Below are 23,838 nucleotides of genomic sequence, written 5' to 3'. Positions count from 1 at the left end.
GGGCCTGATGCATGCAAGGCAGCACTCCACCACTGAGCCACCTTCCCAGCCCCAGCAAGTCTTAAGTTCCCTGTACCAGGTTTCTTTGAAAAACTGAAAATCTTTGATTAAGGTACAGTAGGGACTTAAAAGCTCTTAAGTATGTTACAACTATATGGGAGGCCCATGCCACCATGCCCATCACTTTCCTGTATGGGACCAATAGGGCTTTTAATTCAGATCAGGTCAGTGCACAGAAAGTGGCAATCTAACCATGGCTTTCAAAAGCCAGCAGGAACAAGGTCAAGCAACTCACCCCAAGTGATTCCACAGGACAGGGGAGGATGCTGGAGCTCCGTAGGGAATAAGTGGGAGTAGGTCCCTGTGCTGGCAGAGAAGGTGTGAAGTAGCGCCCACCACTCTGGGGAGTAGGGAGGGGCTGGACAGCCAGGGGAGCAGGTAGAAAGCTTTCCCAAACAGCTCTTACATGTCACACAATCTTCCTGAGCTGAAGGAATGTACTGAACAGGTCATGTGAGAAGGGAGACTGAGCCTGTGTGCCTGATAATGAATTGATGTCATAGCCATAATGCCAGGAACCAGGTGTGAGGAGCCTCTTCAGGTCCAGAGGGCTGCTCAGCTAACACCAGCCTGTTGTGCTAAGTCCTCACACTCCGGCCCAGCTCATGTAACTGCTGCAGCCTAACAGTACTAACCAGAGCCCACAGGCAGACAATGCCCAGAGTCGGTCATATGCGGTCTGAGAGAAAAGGACATAGAAGATGACTATGCAAACAGTCAAGCAGTGGCAGAGGGCCCTGAACTTCCAAGAGATGTCCTGCTCAGTAATTTAATGATACTAGTTTGGCCAGCATGCTCAGAGAGAAGACTAACACAAAGGAGTCCCATTTTCTCTTGGACCAGTCCAAGTGCTGGAAACTATTTTCTGCACACACAAAATCAAGTGAGATATGGAAGAAAAATGGGTTCCAAACTAAAGGAGCCAGCCAGGTTGGAAACTAGTCCAAAATACTTTTCAATGTCAGGGAAAACTTATTTTTATTCCTTCTTAGCATTAGGAGTGCTTCAACTGAAGTACTGGCTTCTTTTTTGCCCTTTTCTGGGCAGAGGATGAGTCCTGAGTACAGCTTTTCGCCTACCCAAGTCCCTGTGAGGCTGAGAGGCCTCCTCAGCCTGCTGTCTGCGTCCTGGCCTCTGGCACATGAGGCCCATGGATGGAGCAGGAACTAGATAGTACAGGGGTGAGTTGCAGCCAGCTTGGCCAGCACTGTGACAGTCTGCCAGTGAAGCAGGTGGGGAGCTGGTGATCTGCACTGAATGGGCTGGCTAAGCCAGCTCTGACTGGGAGAGGAACATGGGAGAGCTACCGAGGAGGCAGTTCAGGCCACCTGTGTGCAAAGTCCAACATACTAGTTCTTCTGCACATTCTTGACAAGTTGCAGGGAGGTTTGGTCAAGTCCTGCTTTCACTTCAGTTCTTGACAATGACCCAACAGCTCCTGGATCCAACAGTCAAATCCTTGCTGCAAGGGCTCTGTCACATGGAGTGGCCATAAGGGTGGGTGGAGTCTGGGGCTCAGAGTCCATTGGCATCAATGGCTGTTACAGAGGCAGGAGTTGAGGAACGTGAGGTGGTGGCCGAGGTCTTGTCTAGGGCTGGGCTGGGCACACTGCAGTCAGCTGACCTGGCTGAGGAGCCCCTCCCTCCAGGAAGCAGTGGCCGGCTCTGGCTATGGGGACTCTGACCATGCAGACTCTGGCCACAGAGGCGGTGGTGCCGCTCCCAGTCCTTGTGCTGGCAGAAGGAGCCGCAGTACCGGGCAATGTTGCAGCCACTGCACGTCTCGCTAGCTTTGCGGCCACAGTTCCAGCAGTTCTGCAAGACATAGGCATCAGTTAGTAGCTGCTAGGATCTCAAGGGGTGGGCTTCTCATTTGTCAATGTTACCTACATGGTACTCCTTGCTACTAGTTCAACCATGAGAAAGACAGACATACCCTGTTCTGAATGTCCTTCATATGCAGAGCAGGAGAACTACCCAAAAGACATAGGGGACTAGCGCTGGTAGCTCATGGCTGTAATTCTAGCTACTTAGGAGGCTGAGATTTGAGGATCATGGTTCAAAGCCAGCACGGGCAGGAAAGATTGTGAGACTCTTATCTCCACTCAGAAAACCGGAAGTGGCATTGTGGCTCAAGTGGTAGAGCGCTCACCTTGAGCTGAAGAGCTGAGGGACGGTGCCCAGGCTCAGAGTTCAAGCCCCACAACTGACCGAAAGAAAAAAAAAAAAAGATACAGGGTACATGTACAGCCTGGGCAGGCACAAGCCCTCCTCCAGCTTAAGACACAGATTTATCTTCTGACACCTGCTTGGCTTCTCAGAGAGTAAATTACCTCATCCCCAGTGCTCCTGCAACAGACACCTTCTAAACACACCATAGGTGGACATTCATTCCTTCCAATGGAGGAATGAGCCCTGTTGTTTTTATTAACATTTTTTTGTGTGTGTGTGTGCCAGCACAGGGGCTTGAACTCAGGGCCTGGGTGCTGTCCTTTGCTTTTTCACTCAAGGCTAGTGCTCTACCACTTGAGCCCCAGTTTCACATCTGGCTTTATGATAGTTAATTTGAGATGAGTGTCCCTCAGACTTTCCTGCCTGGGCTGGCTTCCAACATCAATCTTTAGATCTCAGCCTCCTGAGAAGCTAGGTTATAGGCATGAGCCACCTTGCATAAGTGGACCTCTTCCAAAAAAGCCACCTGCTAAGGAACTGGGATGGATGGGGAAGAGGGAGGTGACTGTGTATTTCTGCTTTGGGCACCTGTGCTACCCATTCTCCTTTGCTGACGGCCTGGGATTTGGGGAGAAAGAGGTCTGTCTGTCCTCAAGGAAACTTAGCCCTGAAGTGATAGCACTTTCTCATTCCTTCTTGAACTTTTTCAGAGGGGGAAGGTACTACCAGAGCTCAGCAAAACTATCAGCTGAGAATGTAGCAATTCTATTACAGAACACATGAGCTAATCAAGGCATTGGGAGAACTGAAAGCAAGACATGAAAGCAGCACTACAGACACCAGACAGACAACTGGATGCCTCTCCCAGTTGGCTAGGAGAGAAGAGCACCTTAGAATAAAGGTGGCCACAGTGCAGCCCAGCACAGGCTCAGGCCACTAGTGATATGCACGTGCCCTCCGCACAAGGACTCCAGGACCCACTGCTGACAGACAAGTCTTATGCACTATTCTGATGAAATTATCAGGAAGAATGGGATTCATAACAAGAATTTATTTTATCTTCCTAAAAATGACAGGTCTCAGCTGGAGGTTTGGTTCAAGTGGTGGGGTGGGTGCTTATTAATGAGTGTGAGGCCCTGAGTCCAAAGTCCAGTACCACAAACAAATGTACAAACAACCTCCTAAAGCCCCAAACTACCAAGGTAGCAGGACAGAGGCTGCTATATCCACTGGAGAGAGAAGAAAGTCGATTCTTTAAGGGAGGATGGCTTTCAGTATGAATGCTAAGTGGGACTAGAAGAGGACTACAATTCAAGCCCCTGCCAAAGAGCTTCTTACAGGACAAGGAGAAACTGCACAGACACCAGTGAAATGTCAGTGAGATCTGTTTTATGCAGAAAATGGAAGGAAACCAGTTTACCTAGTCAATGCAAACAAAAGCTTAGGCTCTACATACATCCCTGTTTTGGAAAGGTTTCTGGGGTAGATGTTGGTGTATGCTTCATCTTAGGCCACTTTATACATGGTTTAAAAATGATAACCTCACCAGGCGCTGGTGGCTCATGCCTATAATCCTAGCTACCCAGGAGGCTAACATCTGAGGATCGTGGTTCAAAGCCAGCCCAGGCAGGAAAGTCCATGAGACTCTTATCTCCAATAAAACACTCAGAAAACCAGAGGTGGTGCAGTGGCTCAAGTGGTAGAGCGCTAGCCTTGAGCTGAAGAGCTGAGGGACAGCATTCAGGTCCAGAGTTCAAGCCTCACAACCGACAAAAAAAAAAAAAGATAACCTCTTGGAAGTGGAGGTGACTTAAGAGCTGGAGTACCAGCCTTGAGTGGAAATGCTAAGGGACAGTGCCCAGGCTCAAACTAGTATTGGCACAAAATAAATAAGTAAAGGCTTCTTAAAAAATCTCTAAATGGGGAGGTAGGAAGTTCCCATTTGTAATCATTTGGTAGATGATAGGATAGACATACATGCTTATGGTAGATGATAGGATGCACATACAGGCTTACTGTTGATGCCTGTGGCTGGCTGCTGTGCTGATTTTCTGTGGTTCCTTGAATGATGTTATAAACATCCAAATGACACGTGGCAGAAAAAAATACAGGCTTAGGATTTGAACCTATGCAGTCTAGAACTCATCCTCAACCAAAAATCACTATTCCTTCTTTACACACAGAAGTCTGCATGGTGGCTCAATGTTAAAATCTTAGCTACTTGGGAGGCAGAGGTCAGGAGGTTACAGTCTGAAGCTAGGCTGGTGAAAAAGCAGCTCATAGGACTCCATCTCAAAGTCTAGGCTTGATGGCATGTGCTTGTTATCCTCAAAACACTATGGCGACGTGTGTGTGTTTGTGTGTTCCTCATCAATGCAAAAAGTGAGGCTCAGCCGGGCACTGGTGGCTCACGCCTGTAATCCTAGCTACTCAGAAGGCTGAGATCTGAGAATCGCGGTTCAAAGCCAGCCCGGGCAGGAGAGACCTGAGACTCCTATCTCCAATAAATCACTAGAAAACTGGAAGTGGCGCTGTAGCTCAAGTGGTAGAGCGCTCGCCTTGAGCTGAAGAGCTGAGGGACAGTGCCCAGGCCCAGAGTTCAAGCCCCATGACCGACAAAAAAAAAAAGAAAAAAGTGAGGCTCTACCTAAAAAACAACCCATGTAAAAAGAGGCCAAATGCAAATAATAAGAGCATCTACCTAAAGAGTTCAAAAACAAAAGCAAAAACTGAGGATATATCTCAGTGGCTGGATGCTTGTCTAGCATATACAAGCCTGAGTTTGATCCTCAGCACTGAAAAAAAAACAACCAACTCTACAAACTGGATATGGTGGTTCACACCTATAATCTTGGTATTCAGGAGGCTGAGCATGAGAACTGAGTTTGAGGCCACCCTGTTTCAAACAAAACAGAATAATTGTAGAGAAAAAGTAGGAGGGGTAAGGAGAAAGGAAGGCTTAAAGAAGTTGTATTTTCACACGCAGGGTCTTTTATAAAGCAAATTTGTCTTTACCTGGCTATGCTTGGCATCACTGTATTTAAATGGGTCATTTAACAAGGAAAAAATAAAACTTGTACTGTTTAGCCAGGCGCCAGTGGCTCACGCCTGTAATCCTACTACGCAAGAGGCTGAGATCTGAGGATTACAGTTTAAAGCCAGCCTGGGCAGGAAAGTCCATGAAACTCTTATCTCCAATACAGCACCAGAAAACTGTAAGTGGTGCTGTGGCTCAAGTGGTAGAGTGTTTGCCTTGAGATGAAGAACTGAGGACAATACCAAGGCCCAGAGAGTTCAAGCCCCATGACAGACAGACAGACAGACAGACACACACACACACGCATGCGTGCTCAAATAACAACAACAAACACACAAAGAAACCCCAACAAACTTGTTTAATTTTAAAATAACTAAAACCCAGATCTGGGAGTATAACTCAGTGGTAGAGCTCAGAGTTTGAACCTTAGCATTCTAAAAACAAAAACAAAAAAATGAAAATGTATTTTATTTTAAGACAATGGCTTAAAATTAGCTATTAGTGCCTCAGCAGAAGAGAATTACCATACTTACAGAGGCAGGCTTGTTTCTCAAAAAAAAATTTTTTTTGGGTCCAGTCGTGGGGCCTGAACTCTGGGCCTGGGCGCTGTCCCTCAGCTCTTCAGCTAAAGGCGAGCGCTCTACCACTTGAGCCACAGTGCCACTTCCGGTTTTCTGGTGGTTTATTGGAGATAAGAGTCTCACGGTCTCTCCTGCCCGGGCTGGCTTTGAACCTCAATCCTCAGATCTCAGCTTCTGAGTAGCTAGGATTACAGGCGTGAGCCACCAGCGCCCGGCTCAGCTTTTTTCTTTTTGCTTATGTGGTGCTGAGGAATCAAACCCAGGGCTTCACGCATGCAAGGCCAGCACTCTACCACTGAGCCACCTTCCCAGCCCGTTTCTCAAAATTTTTAAGCCTGAAAAATAACTACAATGAAAGTTAGAGAAAAACTTCATGATAGTCAAAAGTACTGTCAGGATTATTAAAATGTTACTGTCAAATGCTTTTTTTTTGCATTATTAGGGCTAGAAATCAGGGCCTTATACTCATATATCTTGGCTTTTTTTCAAAGTTGTCACTCTACACTTCCACTTCCAGGATTTTAGTGGTTAATTGAAGATAAGAGTCTCTGGAAATTATCTGCCTGGATTGGCTTTGAACTCTATCCTCAGAAAAGCTAGTATTACAGGCATGAGCCACCCATGCCTGGTTATCAAATGTGTTTTCCTTTTCAGTTTCTTCCTTTTGTCTCCATCATCATGTGCTCCGCCCAACATAGGCACTGAGCAGGTCTGCCTAATGTGTTTCAGCTCATAAGAGCTGTCCTATTTGTAAAGAGACTAGATGTCATAGGACTGTGGTTTTATCTTCCTTTTGCTGGAACTGAGGCTTGAAATTAGGGGCCTCAAGCTTGCTTGGCTGGCATTCTATCACTTAAATTATCCCTCCAGCCTGGCTTTTTACTGGTTATTTAGAAATAAAGTTTCATGAACTTTTTTTTTTTTTTTTTTTGGATTAGTCGTGGGGCCTGAACTCTGGGCCTGGGCACTGTCCCTCAGCTCTTCAGCTTAAGGCTAGCACTCTATCACTTGAGCCACGGTGCTACTTCTGGCCTTTTCGGCTTATGTGGTGCTGAGGAATCGAACCCAGGGCCTCATGCATGCAAGGCAAGCATTCTACCACTCAGCCACCTTCCCAGCCCATTTCATGGACTTTTCAACAAAGATTTATTATCTAGATCTCAGCCTCCTGAGTAGCTAGAATTGTAGGTACAAGCTACCAACCCTGGCTTTTTTTTTTTCTTTTTTTTTGTCGGTCGTGGGGCTTGAACTCTGGGCCTGGGCGCTGTCCCTCAGCTCTTCAGCTCAAGGTGAGTGCTCTACCACCTGAGCTACAGCGCCACTTCCGGTTTTCTGGTGGTTTATTGGAGATAGTCTCACGGTCTTTCCTGCCCGGGCTGGCTTTGAACCACGATCCTCAGATCTCAGCCTCCTGAGTAGCTAGGATTACAGGTGTGAGCAACCAGCGCCCGGCTCAACCCTGGCTTTTTTTTTTTTTTTTCCCCTGCAGTACTCAAATTTGAACTCAGGGCCTTGTGCTGTCAATCGGCTTGCTTCTTCAGTTGACACCCTATGGGAGCCATATCTCCAGCCCAGTACCCTGCTTTTCTTTTCTTTTTTTTTTTTTTGGGTCCAGTCATGGGGCCTGAACTCTAGGCCTGGGCACTGTCCCTCAGCTCTTCAGCTCAAGGCTAGTGCTCTACCACTTGAGCCACAGCACCACTCCTAGCTTTTTTCTTTTTGCTTATGTGGTGCTGAGGAATTGAACCTAGGGCCTCAGGCATGCAAGGCAAGTGCTCTACCACTGAGCCACCTTCCCAGCCCTACCCTGCTTTTCTTACTTCAGTATCTGTCTTCAGAATTTCAGGATTATGTCAGTTCAATCTCCTGAGCTAGTTTTCTCTACTGTAAATTAGAGAAGCAATAATCTCTACCTTATTGGGTTACTGTGAAAACCAAAAAGAAAGTACATATACAGAGCTAAATGTCATGCATGCAAGTGAAAAACTCTATTGTAACTGGCTAAAAATTAAAATTGTCTAGTTCAAGAGTGGGCTCTATGTCTTACTGCCTTGCCCAGACCATAGCCTAGTAGAACTCTGACCTCGGTTGACTCTTCTTGCTCATTGATCACAAGGAAGGCATCTTCTGCGGCCTGTCGTTTGACATCTGCTATGGTTTGTTCCATTCGAGCTCTCTCTGTTGCAATCACTTCAAAGGCTTTTTGCTCAGCCTCAGCAACTGCCTTCTGTACTTCTGACATGGCCTGAATTTTCACCTTATTCACAGCTTCTTCTGGAAGAAAGTGACAGTAAAATCAACTGGCCGGGAAATCTTTCCCCTCCCCTTCCCAGCATTTCTAAGAAGGACAAAGCAGAAGAAACAGGTTGCATATCAGGGAACATGATACTGGCAGTACCAAAGTATCTATCTAAAATGGAGATGGGGCTGGGAAGGTATCTCAGTGGTAGAGTGCTTGCCTTGCATGCATAAGGCCCTGGGTTCAATTCCTCAGCACCACATAAGCAGAAAAGCCGGAAGTGGGTAGAGCGCTGGCCTTAAGCTGAAGAGCTGAGGGACAGCACCGAGGCCCAGAGTTCAGGCCCCACAACTGGACAATAAATAAATAAATAAATAAATAAATAAATAAATAAATAAATAAATAAATAATAAAGTGGAGGTGAAGGAAAGAGAATGGCAATGCTATGCAATGAGATGAGTAATATACCAAGAGCAGGCATAATAACAAGTGATAGGGTGAGGTGTCCCTGGAGTATACAGGGACAAATAAGTGACTAGAGGAGATTTTGATTCTGGAGACTTCTCACATCAAAGAAAGATGAGCTTGCACTGGACATTGATCAAAACGAACTAAGCAACTCAATGCAGCGATGGGAGGGAACGAATGAGTGGGAAAGAGGGAGCAGCTGACGCTATGCAAAAGGAAAGGAATGTACATATCACCCGATGTAAAAGAAAGAACTGTATTGTCAAAGCCCATAGAACTTGCTGGGCACTGGTGGCTCATGCCTGTAAATCCTCGCTACTCAGGAGGCTGAGATCTGAGGATCGCGGTTCAAAGCCAGCCTGGGCAGGAAAGTCTGTGAGACTCCAGTTGTGGGCCTGAACTCTGAGCCTGGGCGCTGTCCCTCAGCTCTTCAGCCCAAGGCTAGCTCTCTACCACTTGAACCACAGCTCCACTTCTGGCTTTTTTCTTTTTGCTTATGTGGTGCTAAGGAATCGAACCCAGGGCCTCAAGCATGCCAGGCAAGTGCTCTACCACTGAGCCACCTTCCCAGCCCCTGTGAGACTCTTATCTACAATAAACCACTAGAAAACCAGAAGTGGTGCTGTGGCAAAAGCGGTAGAGTGCTCGCCTTGAGCTGAAGAGCGCAGGGACAGTGCCCAAGCCAAGAGTTCAAGCACCATGACCAACCAAAAAGAAAAAAAAAAAAAAAAAGCTCACAGAACTCATAAACTTTAGCCTGGGCACTGTCCCTCAGCTCTTCAGCTCAAGGCTAGCACTCTACCACTTGAGCCACAGTGCCACTTCCAGCTATTTTTTCCTGCTTATGTGGTGCTGAGGAATTGAACCCAGGGCCTCATGCATGCAAGGCAAGCACTCTACCACTGAGCCACCTTCCCAGCCCTGTGTTTGTGACTTTAACTAAGCATCACTATCCTACAATACTGTGAAATTGGTGAAATTTTGTAATCATTTAATCACAATGAAGAATTTGCAAAAAAAGAAAAAAAAAAAGCGCTGGTGGTTCACACTTATAATCCTAGCTACTCAGGAGCTGAGATCTGAGGATCATGGTTCAAAGCCAGACCAGGAGGGAAAGTCTGTGAGACTCTTACCTCCAACTAGCCACCAGAAAACCAGAAATGGTGCTGTGGCTCAAAGTGGTAGAGTACTAGTCTTGAGCAAAAAAAGCACAGGGACAGTGCCCAAGCCCTGAGTTCAAGCCCCATGACAAATAACAACAACAAGAAGGAAAAAAAAAGATGAGCTAGATATCTAGATTTGGCAGTTACTATCCAGTCACCTATGACCAGCCCTCATGGGCATGCCACATGATATGCTCTTTGCATTTTGACATTAGTCAAATGAAAATGTGAATTCATGTGAGTCCACAGGACTACACAACAAAGATTAAGGAACTCTGTTCAAGACTGCTGTGCTAGAAATTCTTTTTTTTTTTTTTTCTTGTTTTTGGTTGGTCATGGAGCCTGAACTCTGGCCTGGATGCTGCCCCTCAGCTCTTCAGCTCAAGGCGATCACTCTACCATTTGAGCCACAGCCCCACTTCTGGCTTTTTCTGCTTATATGGTGCTGAGGAATCAAACCCAGGGCCTCATGCATGCAAGGCAAGCACTCTACCATTGAGCCACCTTCCCAGCCCCTATAAATTCGTATCTTATTGCTCTAGCCTTAAGAAAGCTTTACCCATAGGCTAAGGACTGACTTCTTTTCCTCAGGCTAGCTACACAGACCTATTATGGTCACCACAGGTAGAGGTTAGATGTGGTGAGTGATACTTATTTTTTTTGTGTGTGTGTGCTGTTACTGAGGCTTGAACTCAAGGCTGTCTGTCTACTACTTGAGAGCTACATGTCAATTTCTGACTTTTTGCTGGCTAATTGGAAATGAGTCTTTTTTTTTGGTCCGGTCGTGGGGCCTGAACTCTGGGCCTGCGCACTGTCCCTCAGCTCTTCAGTTCAAGGCTACGGCTCTACCACTTGAGCCACAGCACCACTTCCAGTTTTTATGTGGTGCTGAGGAATCAAACCCAGAGCCTCATGCATGTGAAGCAAGCACTCTACCAGTGAGCCACCTTCCCATCTTATACTTTTTGTCTGGGCTGGCTTCAAACCTTGATTCTCAGATCTCATGGTGAGTACTTCTAGAATCAATAGAATTTACCCTCACAGTTTACGGATGAATTGATAAAAATTACAGTTTGGGTATCTGCCTTATTGGAGGCCATGTATGTTAACAGACAGCACTTTTAAAACTGAGCAAGGACTTTTGTCTAGCTGGCTCAACATCAAAGTTGGGTCCTTAACCTAAAACCTCCCTAAGCAGTCAGTTACTAATTACAAGGAGATCATGCATATGATAATCTTTTTTTCTACCTTACAACAGCTTCATTTCTCACAATTCTACTCCACTTATCAATATAATATACGTTTTTCCTTTTCCAGTTGCATGAAGTTTTTCAAACTGTTTCACATGGTAAAATAATAATTTTGTTTGGAAAACTATAAACTAATGTAACTAATAACTGATTTTTGGACATTTTGCAAGTTGCCTCTCCCCAAGAATACACTAAAAAGTAATCTTTTATTAGACAGGAGAGGAAGTACAGGGGACTAGAAGTGCTTCACACATGGAAGCACTCTACCACTGAGCTATTCCTCCGCCCTAAAAAATGGCTTATAGCCGGGCGCTGGTGGCTCACGCCTGTAATCCTAGCTACTCTGGAGGCTGAGATCTGAGGATCGCGGTTCAAAGCCAGCCCGGGCAGGAGAGACTGTGAGACTCCTATCTCCAATAAACCACCAGAAAACCGGAAGTGGCTCTGTAGCTCAAGTGGTAGAGCGCTCGCCTTGAGCTGAAGAGCTGAGGGACAGTGCCCAGGCCCAGAGTTCAAGCCCCATGGCCAACAACAACAACAAAAAAGGCTTATAACTTACAAATTGTATTTCAATCTGGACCATTTGGTCTTAAAAAGAAATGTTCAAAAACTTTCACATGAAAATGAAGAATCTGGCCTGGGAATGTGGCTAAGTAATTCCTCAGTACCACATAAACAGAAAAAGTACTGTGGCTCAGTGGTAGAGTGCTAGCTTTGAGCAAAAGAACTCAAGGTGGCTCAGTGGTAGAGCGCTTGCCTTGCGTGCCTGAGGACCTAGGTTTGGTTCCTCAGCACCACAAAACCAAAAAGAAAAAAGCCAAAAGTAGCGCTGTGGCTCAAGTGGTACAGCGCTAGGAAAAAAAAAAAAAAAAAGAGAGAAAACCATAGCAGAAAAATGAAACGTTCTTTGGGGCTGGGAAGGTGGCTCAGTGGTAGAGTGCTTGCCTTGCATGCATAAGGCCCTGGGTTCGATTCCTCAGCACCACATAAGCAAAAAAGAAAAAAGCCGGATGGCGCTGTGGCTCAAGTGGTAGAGCCCTAGCCTTGAGCTGAAGAGCTGAGGGACAGTGCCCAGGCCCAGAGTTCAGGCCCCACGACCGGACCCAAAAAAAAAAAAGAGAACTCAAGGACAGTGCCCAGGCCCTGAGTTCAAGCCACAAGACTGACAAAAAGAAAAAAAGAAAGAAAGAAAGTGAAGAATCTGACTAGATTCACTGTTGTTAACATTTCTTTTTCTGTGGTGCTGGGGACTGAACCCAGAGCTTAGCACATGCTAAGCAAATGTTGCCTCACCACTGAGTTACATCTCTAGCCCAAGAACAGTCCTGACTAGGATAGAGAGTAAATGAACTGGGGATTGAAAAGCTGCGCCAAGAGCTGAATGAAGCCAATGTGGTGGCAGCATGAACACACTGTGTGAGGCAGGAGAGATTAATTCAACTTCTATCAAAAGGAAGGAAACAGCTGGGTACTTCAGGCCTCACTGTAACCTAGGAGAAGGGTGTAAAAGGGTGACACAACAGATAGTCAGGAGATATGCAGGATCAGTTGGAAGGGAAGAAGCAGGAATCAACAACTCCATGAGGAAGACATTATTAAATACTAAAGGGTCTGTTACCAGCCTTTCCCCTAGTATGTGTTCCCAGCTTGCACCAACTAGTGAGTACATGCAGCCTAGGTGAAGAGACACACATACCTGTTTTCTTCCAAAACTCCACAGGTACATATCCTGTTCCTGGTCTACTGGTAAATTCCCGCTGAGAATCTGTACAAGAGTGATAAAAAGTACAGTGTCAGAAATTGTCTTTAATAAGGAACCTTATTGTTAGGACACAAATAAAAATGGTATTTATTGGGTATTGTTGTTTTGTAGTGCTGAGTTCAAACCCAGGGCCATGTGCAGTCCCCAGAGGACTTGCCGTCCTCTGGCCTAACTTTTTTTTTTTGGGGGGGGGCGGGGGCGTGTAGGGTGGGAGGCTGGTTGTGAGGCTTGAACTCTGGGCCTGGGCGCTGTCCCTGCACTTTTCAGCTCAAGGCAAGCACTCTACCACTTCAGCCACAGCGCCAGTTCCAGTTTTCTGGTAGTTTATTGGAGATAAGAGTCTCACAGGCTTCTTGCCTGGGCTGGTTTTGAACCACGATCCTCAGATCTCAGCCTCCTGAATAGCTTGTATTATAGGTGTGAGCCACTGGCCCCGGATGGCCTAACTTCTATTTTTTAAAAAAAAATGCTTTGAGCCAGGTACTGGTGGCTCATGTTTATAATCCTAGCTACTAAGGAGGCTGAGATCTGAGCAGCATCACAGTTTGAAGCCAGTCTCAGCTGGAAAGCCTGTGAGACTCTCATTTTCAATAAACTACACACATACACAAACACACACACACACAAAAATAGAAAAGGGGCTGAGAAGGTGGCTCAGTGGTAGAGTGCTTGCCTTACATACATGAGGCCCTGGGTTCAATACCTCAGCACCACATAAGCAGAAAAGCTGGAAATGGCACTGTGGCTCAAGTGGTAGAGTGCTAGCCTTAAGCTGAAGAGCTGAGGGACAGTGCCCAGGCCCAGAGTTCAAGCCCCATGACTGACAAAAACAAAACAAAAAACAGAAAAGCAAGGTGCTGGTGGCTCATGCCTGTAATCCTAGCTACTCTAGAGGCTGAGATGTGAGGATCTCAAAGCCAGCCCCAGGCAGGAAAATCTGTGATACTTTTTTTTTTTTTTGGTTGGTGGTGGGGTTTGAACTTTGGGCCTGGGCACTGTCCCTGAGCTCTTCAACTCAAGGTGAGCACCCTACCACTTGAGCCACAGCGCCACTTACAGTTTTCTGGTGGTTAATTGGGATAAGAGTCTCTCATAGACTTTCCTGCCTGGGCTGGCTTGAACCACAATCCTCAGATCTTATCCTCCTAAGTAGCTCACAGGTGTGAGCCACCGGTGCCCGGAAAATTTTGTTTTTGTTTTTTTAAGCTGAGCTGGTGCCCGAGTCTCACACCTGTAATACTAGCAATGTAGGTGGCTAAAATATGAGGGTCAAGGTTCAAAGTTAGCCCAGGCAGGAAAATCTATGAGACTCTTATCTCCAACAATTAAAATGATGGAAGAGGAGCTGTGGCTCAAGTGGCAGAGTGCTAGGCTTGAGCATGAAAGTTCAGGGACAGTATACAGGCACCAAGCTCAAACCCCAGTGTTAGCATGTGCATACAAGTACACATGTGCCCGTGTGTGCACGTGCATGCACGCGCGCGCACGCCCACACACACACAAATTATCTGGGCACTGGTGATTCACTGTCATCTGAGCTGTTCAAGGATGCTGAGATCTAGAGGACAGTGGTTTAAAGGCAGCTAATAGGAAAATCTTCTAGGACACCATCTCCAAAATAAAAAAAAAAAAAAAAAAAAAAGCAGTGCTAGAATGGCATGTCTCAAGTAGTAGAATGCCAGCTGAGCAAGCCAGATGAGTGCAAGGCTGTAACTCCAATCCTAGGTGCGAGGGGAAAAAAATCAGCTTCTACCTTAAGGGACAACAAATATAAGAATTCCAATAAATCAAGTGCCTGTAATCTCAGCTACTCAGGAGGCTGAGATCTGAGGACTGAGGTTCAAAGCCAGTTTGAGCAGAAAAGGCCATGAGAATCTTATCTCCAATCAACCACCAGAAAACTAAAATTGGCAGAGCCTTGAGTAAAAAAAGCTTAGGGACAGAGCCCAGGCCTGAGTTCAAACCCCATGAGGTGCCCTCTCCCCACCCCCCCCCCCCACCAAAAAAAAAATCCAAGTAGTATAAGAACTCCAAGAATTCTACAATGCTGATTAAAAGAGAAAAAAAAAAAAAAGTAGTACCAACTGTTGCCTTCAGAGGGAATCTACTTTCAACCAATTTTTTTTTTGGGTTTGTAGGATGGAGTTTGAACCAGGGCCCTGCACTTGCTAGGTTATGTATTGTACACCTCTAGTCCTTTCTTGGATAGTCTGGCATTTTTCCCTGGGGTATTCCCATATAACTGATTCTACTACATCTTGATTTTCCAATTGTAGACATTATCTGTTGACTTGCCATGGTGCAAACTTCTCTCCATGTACACTTCCTTTCCTTTCATTCTCTCAATAGTCACTTGAATTCTGTGACATCAATAGTAAATGAAAATCAGAATACTGTAAAAGAAAATTCTTATGATTTTTTTTTACATCTATCTTCTGAAAAGTTTTTTTTTTTCTGTTTTGTTGGTCATAGGGCCTGAGCTCTGGGCCTGGGCTTTGTCCCTCAGCTCTTCAGCTCATGGCTAGTGCTCTACCACTTGAGCCACAGCCCTACTTCCAGCTTTTTCTGCTTATGTGGTGCTGAGGAATCAAACCCAGGGCCTCATGCATGAAAGGCAAGCACTCTACCACTGAGCCACCTTCCCAGCCCCCAAGCTTGTTTTCTCGAAGTTACTAATTTCCTTCTTTCTATTCTAGGCACATATTGCCCAAGGCCAGTGGCATGCACCAGTAATCCTAGCTGTCTTCTAACCTGCTAGATATTTAAAAGATTTGGGCAAAGCCAGGCACCAGTGGCCTATGCCTGTAATCCTAACTACTCAGGAGTCTGAGATTAGCAGCAAAGTCTGAGACGCTTATCTCCAATTAACCACCAGAAGTGGCACTGTGGCTCAAGTGGTAGAGCGCTTACCTTGAGCTGAAGAGCTGAGGGACAGTGCCCAGGCCGAGAGTTCAAGCCCCACAATGAATATCTCCCCCCAAAAAAAGATTTGGGTAGGGTGCTAGTGGTTCATGCCTGTAACCCTAGTTACTTAGGAGACTGAGATCTAAGAATCACAGTTCAAAGCCAGCCTGGACAAGAATGTCTGTAAGACTCTTTTTTCCAATTAACCAGCAAAAAGCTGGAAGTGGAACATTGGTTCAAGGGGTAGAGCACTAGCCTTGAGTGAAAAGGGCCTTGAGTGACAAAGCTCAGGGATAATACCTAGGCCTTGAGTTCAAGCCCCAGTACTGGTACAAAGACAACCCCCCCCAGAGACCTGGAGATTAGCTTTGTCTGTTTTTGAAGATTTTATGAAAGGAATCACACCAAGTAATTAAAAAAAATCGTTTGTTACACTAGACATCCCACATAAAATGGTGCTAAGCTATGGTTAGCCTGAGATCCAAGGTTGTGGGTGGGATGGAAAAGTGGGATCCCTTAGCTACTTAGTATTGGACACATGGCGTCATTTCTGGCTTGGCCTCAAAATTTTCTTGCAGGTTTTTCCCCCCCTGAGACTAACAGCCGTCCTCTATGGAACATGTTAGGTCTGTAACAAGAAGAAATTCATCCTCCCTGATGAACATTTGGAAACTTCAAGTGGGTGGGTGGAGAAAGTGTGATCACAGATGGCCCATCATTTCAGCTGTGCCTTTGGATGAGGCACATTTTCAGTTACTGGGTTAAACTGATAGAACATTTTTAGGGGTAACTCTGGCTTCCTGTATGCATCCTTGAAAAAAACACTACTGTAATTTATGCTACTTTAGGCTGGGAAGAAGCAAGATGAGAAAATCCAGGTTGGTCTAACTAGACCTTTTGTAGTATAGTTGCCTTTTATGATCCTAGCTACTCAGGAGGCTGAGATCTGAGGATTGAGGTTCAAAGCCAGCCAGGGCAGTCCCCATGAGACTTTTACCTCCAATTAACCACTCAAAAACCAGAAGTGGTGCTGTGGCTCAAAGTGATAGAGTGCTAACCTTGAACAAAAAGCAGCTCAGGGAGGCCCCGAGTTCAAGTCCTATGACCAACAACAACAACAAAAAAATGTAATGTGCAATGTGGTCTTACAGGCAGGTAGATAGTGCCAAAAGAGAACTGCAGGACAGGACACCTTACTCAGTTGTGTCTATGTCTGCAGGATTGCTTGCTGGTGGGGAGAAATCCCCATACATCTGCAGTTTAAAGGAGTCCATGTTGAGTGTGGTATAAGAGCAGAGGAGGACAAATCAACAGTGTTTTTTTTTTTTCCTGGCAGGGTGGTACCTTCAGCCTGGCTGAATTTAACAACCGAACGTCGTATTTGTCACTTAGCTTGTGCATGGTATACGTGTGTCATTTTCCCCATATATACAGAAAATATTTGTTAAACCACAAACATTCACATAAACAATATGAATATTTAAGAATATTCCTTGTAGAGACAAGGAAAAATATACATTTCTTGACCATGTCTTCCAAGCCTATATTTAATTTTCCTTTACTTTGCATAACCACCTAAGGTTCCCTGACCCCACAACTCAGCACTACTTTGCTTTAAAAGTAAATCAGCCAGGCGCCGGTGGCTCACGCCTGTAATCCTAGCTACTCAGGAGGCTGAGATCTGAAGATCGAAGTTCAAAGCCAGCCCGGGCAGGAAAGTCTGTGAGACTCGTTTTTTTTTAAATATATTTTTTTTTTTTGTCAGTCGTGGGGCTTGAACTCTGGGCCTGGGCGCTGTCCCTCAGCTCTTCAGCTCAAGGCGAGCACTCTACCACTTGAGCTACAGCACCACTTCCGGTTTTCTGGTGGTTTATTGGAGATAGGAGTCTCACGGTCTTTCCTGCCCGGGCTGTCTTTGAACCGCGATTCTCAGATCTCAGCCTCCTGAGTAGCTAGGATTACAGGCGTGAGCCACCAGCGCCCGGTGTCTGTGAGACTCTTATCTCCAATAAACCACTAGAAAACCAGAAGTGGTGCTGTGGCTCAATCGGTAGAGCGCTTGCCTTGAGCTGAAGAGCTGAGGGATAGCACCCAAGCCCAGAGTTCAAGCCCCACGACCAACCAAAAAAAAAGTAAATCAGACTTGGACTGGGAATGTGCCTTAGTGGTAGAGTGCTTGCCTAGTAGTATGCATGAAGCCCTGGGTTCAATTCCTCAGTACTACATACATAGAAAAAGCTGGAGGTGGTGCTGTGGCTCAAGTGGCAGAGTGCTAGTCTTGAGCAAAAAAAAAAAAAAAAAAAAAAAGCTCAGGGACAGTGCTTAGGCCCTGAGTTCAGGCCCCAGGATTGGCAGAAAAAAAAAAAAAGTAAATCAGACTTGCTGGTTGGGTGTGGTGATACATGCTTATTATCCCAGCATTTGGGAGGCTGAGGCACAGGATTTTAAGTTCATGGCCATCCTGAGCTATAAACCAACTTTCTGTTTTAAAAACAAAACAAAAGAACCAAAACAAAATGGAAAGAACAGTGCTGACCTAGCAAGTGTGAGGCCCCAAGGTCTACACTGAGTACTATCAAAAAACAAATAAATAAAACCACACCCTCCATTTGCCTTATTAGGTGGAATCTACAGGCTGCTATTCCTTCTGTGCTTCCCACCATATTAGGCCTTGGCCCTTACCGTTGCTGAGAGAATCTGCACTCCCAGGGCTGTGCTGCCTGGAGCCCAGCTCCGTTCCCGTTTTTCTCATCTCTGTGTTTTCATTAAATCGTCTCTTCCAGTAGTTGAGTTCTTCCCGATCAGACTCCTGACAGCGCCTCAGAACTGCCATGGAACGCCTCGTTTTCTCTACCATTTCCATAATGCAATTCAGAGCCTGAACCGTGGAGGAAGTTAGAGATGGGACAAAGAAATTTAACAATGAATACTGAAAAATCAAAGCTAGGTTAAACAATATAAAAATTATAAGAAATTATAGCAGTATACATCTGAAAGCCTTTCTTATACCTTCTAGCTAAATATATACAGAAATCCCTTCATATCCACAGAGATTTGCTTCCAGGACCCAAAGCAGATACTAAATGTCATGGATATTCAAGTTGCTAAGTGAATAATGTAGCATTTGCAAATAAAATGTATTTCCCTCCCATATATTTACATCGCAGATTGCTCTGATTACCTAATATAAATACTATGAAAGTAATTGTTATGCTGTTAAGGAATAAAAATTCATTTTTTCTTTGAATATTTTCGTTTTCAAACTATGATTTGAACTCAGCCTCATGCTTGCTAAGCAGGCATTCTACTACTTGGGGATGTTCTGCCAGAGTCTTTTTGCATTATTTTCAAGGTAAAGGTCTTGCTTTATTGCTGTGCTCGTCTGGACTGTGATTCTATTTGTGTTTCCCTCTGTCACTGAGAAGCCACGTTAAAGAGGGAAGCTATTATTCATTAAGAGGGAATTTCTAGCTGGTTGCTGGTGGCTCATGCCTATAATCTTAGCTACTCGCGAGGATGAGGATCACCATTCAGAGATAACCCAGGCAGGAAAGTCTATGAGACTCTCATCTCTACTAAACTACTTAGAAGAAACTGGAAATGGTGCTGTGGCTCAAGTGGTGGAGTGCTAGCCTTGAGCATAAAGAGGCTTCAGGGACAGTGCTCAGGCCCTGAGTTCAAACCCAGGACTGGAAAAAAGAAAAACAAAAAAACAACAAAAAAAGAGAGACTCTCTAGACTGGCTTCTACTCAGGATCAACTCCCTGTCTTTCAAGGATCACAAGCTTAAGCTATCACATTCAGCTTTTTCTCTGAATATTTTCTGTTCATAGTTGGCTAACTTGCCCAGTAGTATCAAACTCATGGAAGTGAAATCTGTGGATAGAGAGCCAATTGTGTGCACACATACACTGAAATGGATATGTTCTGAGAATTACATCACTGGACAATTTCTTTTTTTTTTTTGGTTGGCCGTGGGGCTTGAACTCTGGGCCTGGGCGCTGTCCTTCAGCTCTTTAGCTCAAGGCGAGTGCTCTACCACTTGAGCTACAGCGCCACTTCCAGTTTTCTGGTGGTTTATTGGAGATAGGAGTCTCACGGTCTCTCCTGCCCGGGCTGGCTTTGAACCTCAATCCTCAGATCTCAGCCTCCTGAGTAGCTAGGATTACAGGCGTGAGCCACCAGCACCCGGCTACTGGACAATTTCTTTGTGGTATGAACATCACAGAGTGTTTACCCAAAGACAGCTATGTTGTTAGCAGAAGATATATTCTTTTTTTTTTTTGGTCTTGTTGGTCATGGGGCTTGAACTCTGGGCCTGGTCTGTCCCTCAGCTCTTCAACTCAAGTGAGCACTCTAATCACTTGAGCTACAGTGCCATTTCTGGTTTTCTGGTGGTTAATTGAAGATAAAGAGTCTCATGGATGTTCCTGCCCAGTCTGTCTTTGAACCACAACCCTCAGATCTCAGCCTCCTGAATAGTTAGGACTATAGGTGTGAGCAACTTGCACCCAGCTAGAGATCACCTTCTTAAATCTTTTTTTTTGGGGGGGGGGGGGGGAAGGTCCGGTCGTGAGGCCTGAACTCTGGGCCTGGGCACTGTCCCTCAGCTCTTCAGCTCAAGGCTAGCTCTCTACCACTTGAGCCACAGTGCCATTTCCGGCTTTTTTCTTTTGGCTTATGTGGTGCTGAGGAATTGAACCCAGGGCCTCAGGCATGGAAGGCAAGCGCTCTACCACTGAGCCACCTTCCCAGCCTCTCACCTTCTTAAATCTAACTTATCACTGACTGAAAAGTTATTATGATATGACTTTGCTTTTCAGATTTCAGAGTGCTTCTTAGGATTCTTCAAGGTGAACGCAGGCATACAATCTTATTATAACATGGCCTTTTATTATTATTATTAACATGGTCTACTAAAGACTATGATTAGGGATGGGAAGGTGGATCAGTGGTAGAGTGCTTGCCTTGCATGCATGAGGCCCTGGGTTCAATTCCTCAGCACCACAGAAGCAGAAAAAGCCAGAAGTGGTGCTGTGGCTCAAATGGTAGAGTGTATAGTTCAGCCTTGAGCTGAAGAGCTGAGGGACAGCGCCCAGGACCAGAGTTCAGGCCCCATGACTAACAAAAACAAACAAACAAACAAAAAGACTATGATTAACAATACTAAATATCTGTCTAAATATACCAAGTTATTTGATAAATCTGGTGTGAGGGGCCTGGGGCTTGAACTCAGTGCCTGGGTGCTGTCTCTAAGTTTTTGTGCTCAAGTCTATCACTCCACCCAGAGTCACAGCTCCACTTACAAAAAACAGATTTTTATAGTAATGCAATGGGCCTGAGTAATAAGGACCAGGGACAAATATTAAGAAGAAAAAATAGCTAGGGGCTGGAAGGTGGCTCAGTGGTAGAGTGCTTGCCTTGCATGCATGAGGCCCTGGGTTTGATTCCTTGGCACCACATAAGCAAAAGGAAAAAAGCTGGAAGTGGCGCTTGGCTCAAGTGGTAGAGCACTAACATTGAGCTGAAGAGCTGAGGGACAGCGCCCAGGCCCAGAGTTCAGGCCCCACGACCAGACCCCCCCCCCCTCAAGAAAAAAAAAAAAAAAAAGAAAAAAGAAGAAATAGCTAGGTGGCACTGATGGCTCACACCTGTAATCCTAGTTGCTCAGGAGTTGAGGTGAGGATCACAGTTTGAAGCCAGCTGTACAGGAAAATTTGGGAGATGCTTATTTCGAATTAATCAGTTGTTGTTTTTTTGTTAAAAAAAAAAAACTCCAAGTAGAGCTGTGGCTCAAGTGGTAGAGCACCAGCCTACCACACTTGCTTTTTTTTTTTTTTTTTTTGCCAGTCATGGTGCCTGAACTCTGGGCCTGGGCACTGTCCCTCAGCTCTTCAGCTCAATGCTAGTACTCTACCACTTGAGCTACAGCACCACTTCCAGCTTTTTCTGCTTATGTGGTGCTGAGGAATCGAACCCAGGGCCTCATGCATGCAAGGTAAGTGCTCTATCACTGAGCCAACTTCCCAGCCCCCCTACCACACTTGAAAAAGTGAAAAGCTCAAGGATAGGGACCTGGCGTGAGATGATGACCCACACAAATAATAACAACAGCAAAAAGGACTTTTTATTCTGATCATAAAGGCAAGAATCAAGCCGGTTCGCTGGTGGCTCATGCCTGTAATCCTAGCTACTCAGGAGGCTGAGATCTGAGGATCATGGTTCAAAGCTAGCCTGGGCAGGAAAGTCTGTGGGACTCTTATCTCTAATAAAAAACCACTAGAAAACTGGAAGTGGGATTGTAGCTCAAGAGGTAGAGTGCTCGCCTTGAGCTGAAGAGCTGAGGGACAATGCCCAGGCACAGAGGACAATGCCCAGGAACAGAGTTCAAGCCTCACGACCAACAAAAAAACAAAAAACAAAAACAAAAACAAAAAACAAAGGCAAGAATCAGCAAAGCTGAACTCTTTTTTCTTTTTTGTCTGTCGTGGGGCTTGAACTCTGGGCTTGGGCGCTGTCCCTCAGCTCTTCAGCTTAAGGCGAGCACTCTACCACTTGAGCTGCAGCGCCACTTCCAGTTTTCTAGTGGTTTATTGGAGATAGGAGTCTCACAGTCTTTCCTGCCCAGGCTGGCTTTGAACTGCGATCCTCAGATCTCAGCCTCCTGAGTAGCTAGGATTACAAGCATGAGCCACTGGCACCTGGCCACAAGCCTTTTCTTTATTCTTTCTTTTTTTTTTTTTTTGGTTGGTCGTGGGACTTGAACTCTGGGCCTGGGCGCTGTCCCTTAGCTCTTCAGCTCAAGGCGAACGCTCTACCACTTGAGCTACAGCACCACTTCCGGTTTTCTGGTGGTTTATTGGAGATAGGAGTCTCACGGTCTCTCCTGCCCGGGCTGGCTTTGAACCGTGATCCTCAGATCTCAGCCTCCTGAGTAGCTAGGATTACAGGGGTGGGCCACCAGCGCCCGGCTTCTTTATTATTTCTTAAATGACAATTTGTCTGATGACTTGAAGAGATCACCTCACCATCAAGACTTGAGAGGGATTCTGTTGCTCTCCAGCTGAATGAATAGTGCATAAACCAGCTTTTGTTAAAAATGGCTCTTGCTATGTTAACTTCAAGCACATTTAAATGACTGGTAACATTAACAATTAGAACGTTAGGGAAATTAAACATGTAAGCTATAATCCTTACATGGTCAAGATGTTTCCATTCATCAGCCCATTCCCTTTCTGTCAAACGGTGGTCTACCAACTCATCTTGATAGCTTCCATTTATACCTATTAAAAATTAGAGATTACATTTGAGGACACTAGGAAGAATAATGAGAACCAGATTCTATCAGGCTAAATAAATACACATTACTTCCAACTAAGAGCATGTTATTAAGAGAATGATTCAAAATAGGGTGTGGGACCCACAAAATGATATAATAACAAAGGGTTAGTATTCAGATTAAACAAAGTCAGGGATTACGAGTATAGCTCAGTAGTAGAATGCTTGACTAGTTTATATTATTGTATAAGATCCTTGGTTTGGGGGGAGAGGGCCGGAGGGGAAAAAAAAAAGATCCTTGATTTGATCCCCAGCACTGGAATGGGGCATCTACTCCAACAAATCAATTGTTCCATAAAAACAAACAGAGCCAGGTGTCAGTGGCTTATATCTACAATCCTAGCTACTCAGGATGGTGGAACTTGACTCAGAAGGATGAGACCAGGAGGAATGAAGCTCAAAGATAACCCTAGCAAAAAAGTCCATGAGACTCTTATCTCCAATTAACCACCAAAAAGCAGGAAGTAGAGCTGTAGCATTAGACTAAAGCAAAAAAGTTCAGAGACAGTATCCAGGCCCTGAGTTTAAGACCCAGGACCAGCATTAAAAAAAAAAAAGGCTGGAGAAATGGCTTAAGTGTTAGAGTGTTAGTTGTTAGAAGTACAAGACCCTGAGTACAAGTCCTGGTATCAGTGAAAGAAAAAAAAAAAAGAAAGAAAATGAATAGGTTAGTCAGGCACCAGTGGCTCACACCTGTAATCATAGTTACTCAGGATGCAAAAATCTGTTCAAAGCCAGTCTGGGTAAGAAAATCTGTAATTCTCTTATCTCCAACTAACAACCAAAAAGCCAGAAGTGGAGCTGTGTATACCTCAAGTGGTAGAAAACTAGAGCCTTGAGCAAAAAAATCTCAGGGACAGCCAA

The 23,838-nt window shown here is 45.3% G+C and overlaps 1 protein-coding gene across 2 annotated transcripts in view; it reads right to left on the bottom strand.

Annotated features, from left to right (window-relative positions):
* Positions 1-1,009: 1,009 nt before the first annotated feature.
* The window catches only part of Cbfa2t2 (CBFA2/RUNX1 partner transcriptional co-repressor 2), a 96,957-nt gene continuing 74,128 nt past the window's right edge, over positions 1,010-23,838 (bottom strand). Inside the window, exons 7-11 of one of the 2 annotated variants that reach the window (XM_042694443.1) lie at positions 22,834-22,919; positions 18,319-18,514; positions 12,667-12,735; positions 7,934-8,124; positions 1,010-1,875 (exon numbers count right to left, since the gene is read on the bottom strand). In XM_042694443.1, coding sequence (XP_042550377.1) covers positions 1,576-1,875; positions 7,934-8,124; positions 12,667-12,735; positions 18,319-18,514; positions 22,834-22,919 — 842 coding nt within the window. In that variant the 3' untranslated portion in view covers positions 1,010-1,575. The remainder of the gene's footprint in view (positions 1,876-7,933; positions 8,125-12,666; positions 12,736-18,318; positions 18,515-22,833; positions 22,920-23,838) is intronic. The other variant, XM_042694444.1, reaches the window with a different exon arrangement.

Source organism: Dipodomys spectabilis, unplaced genomic scaffold (assembly GCF_019054845.1).
Source record: "Dipodomys spectabilis isolate Male_0828 unplaced genomic scaffold, ASM1905484v1 ptg000175l, whole genome shotgun sequence".
Classification (NCBI taxonomy): domain Eukaryota; kingdom Metazoa; phylum Chordata; class Mammalia; order Rodentia; family Heteromyidae; genus Dipodomys; species Dipodomys spectabilis.
This window is presented reverse-complemented; position numbering and strand designations above follow the sequence as displayed.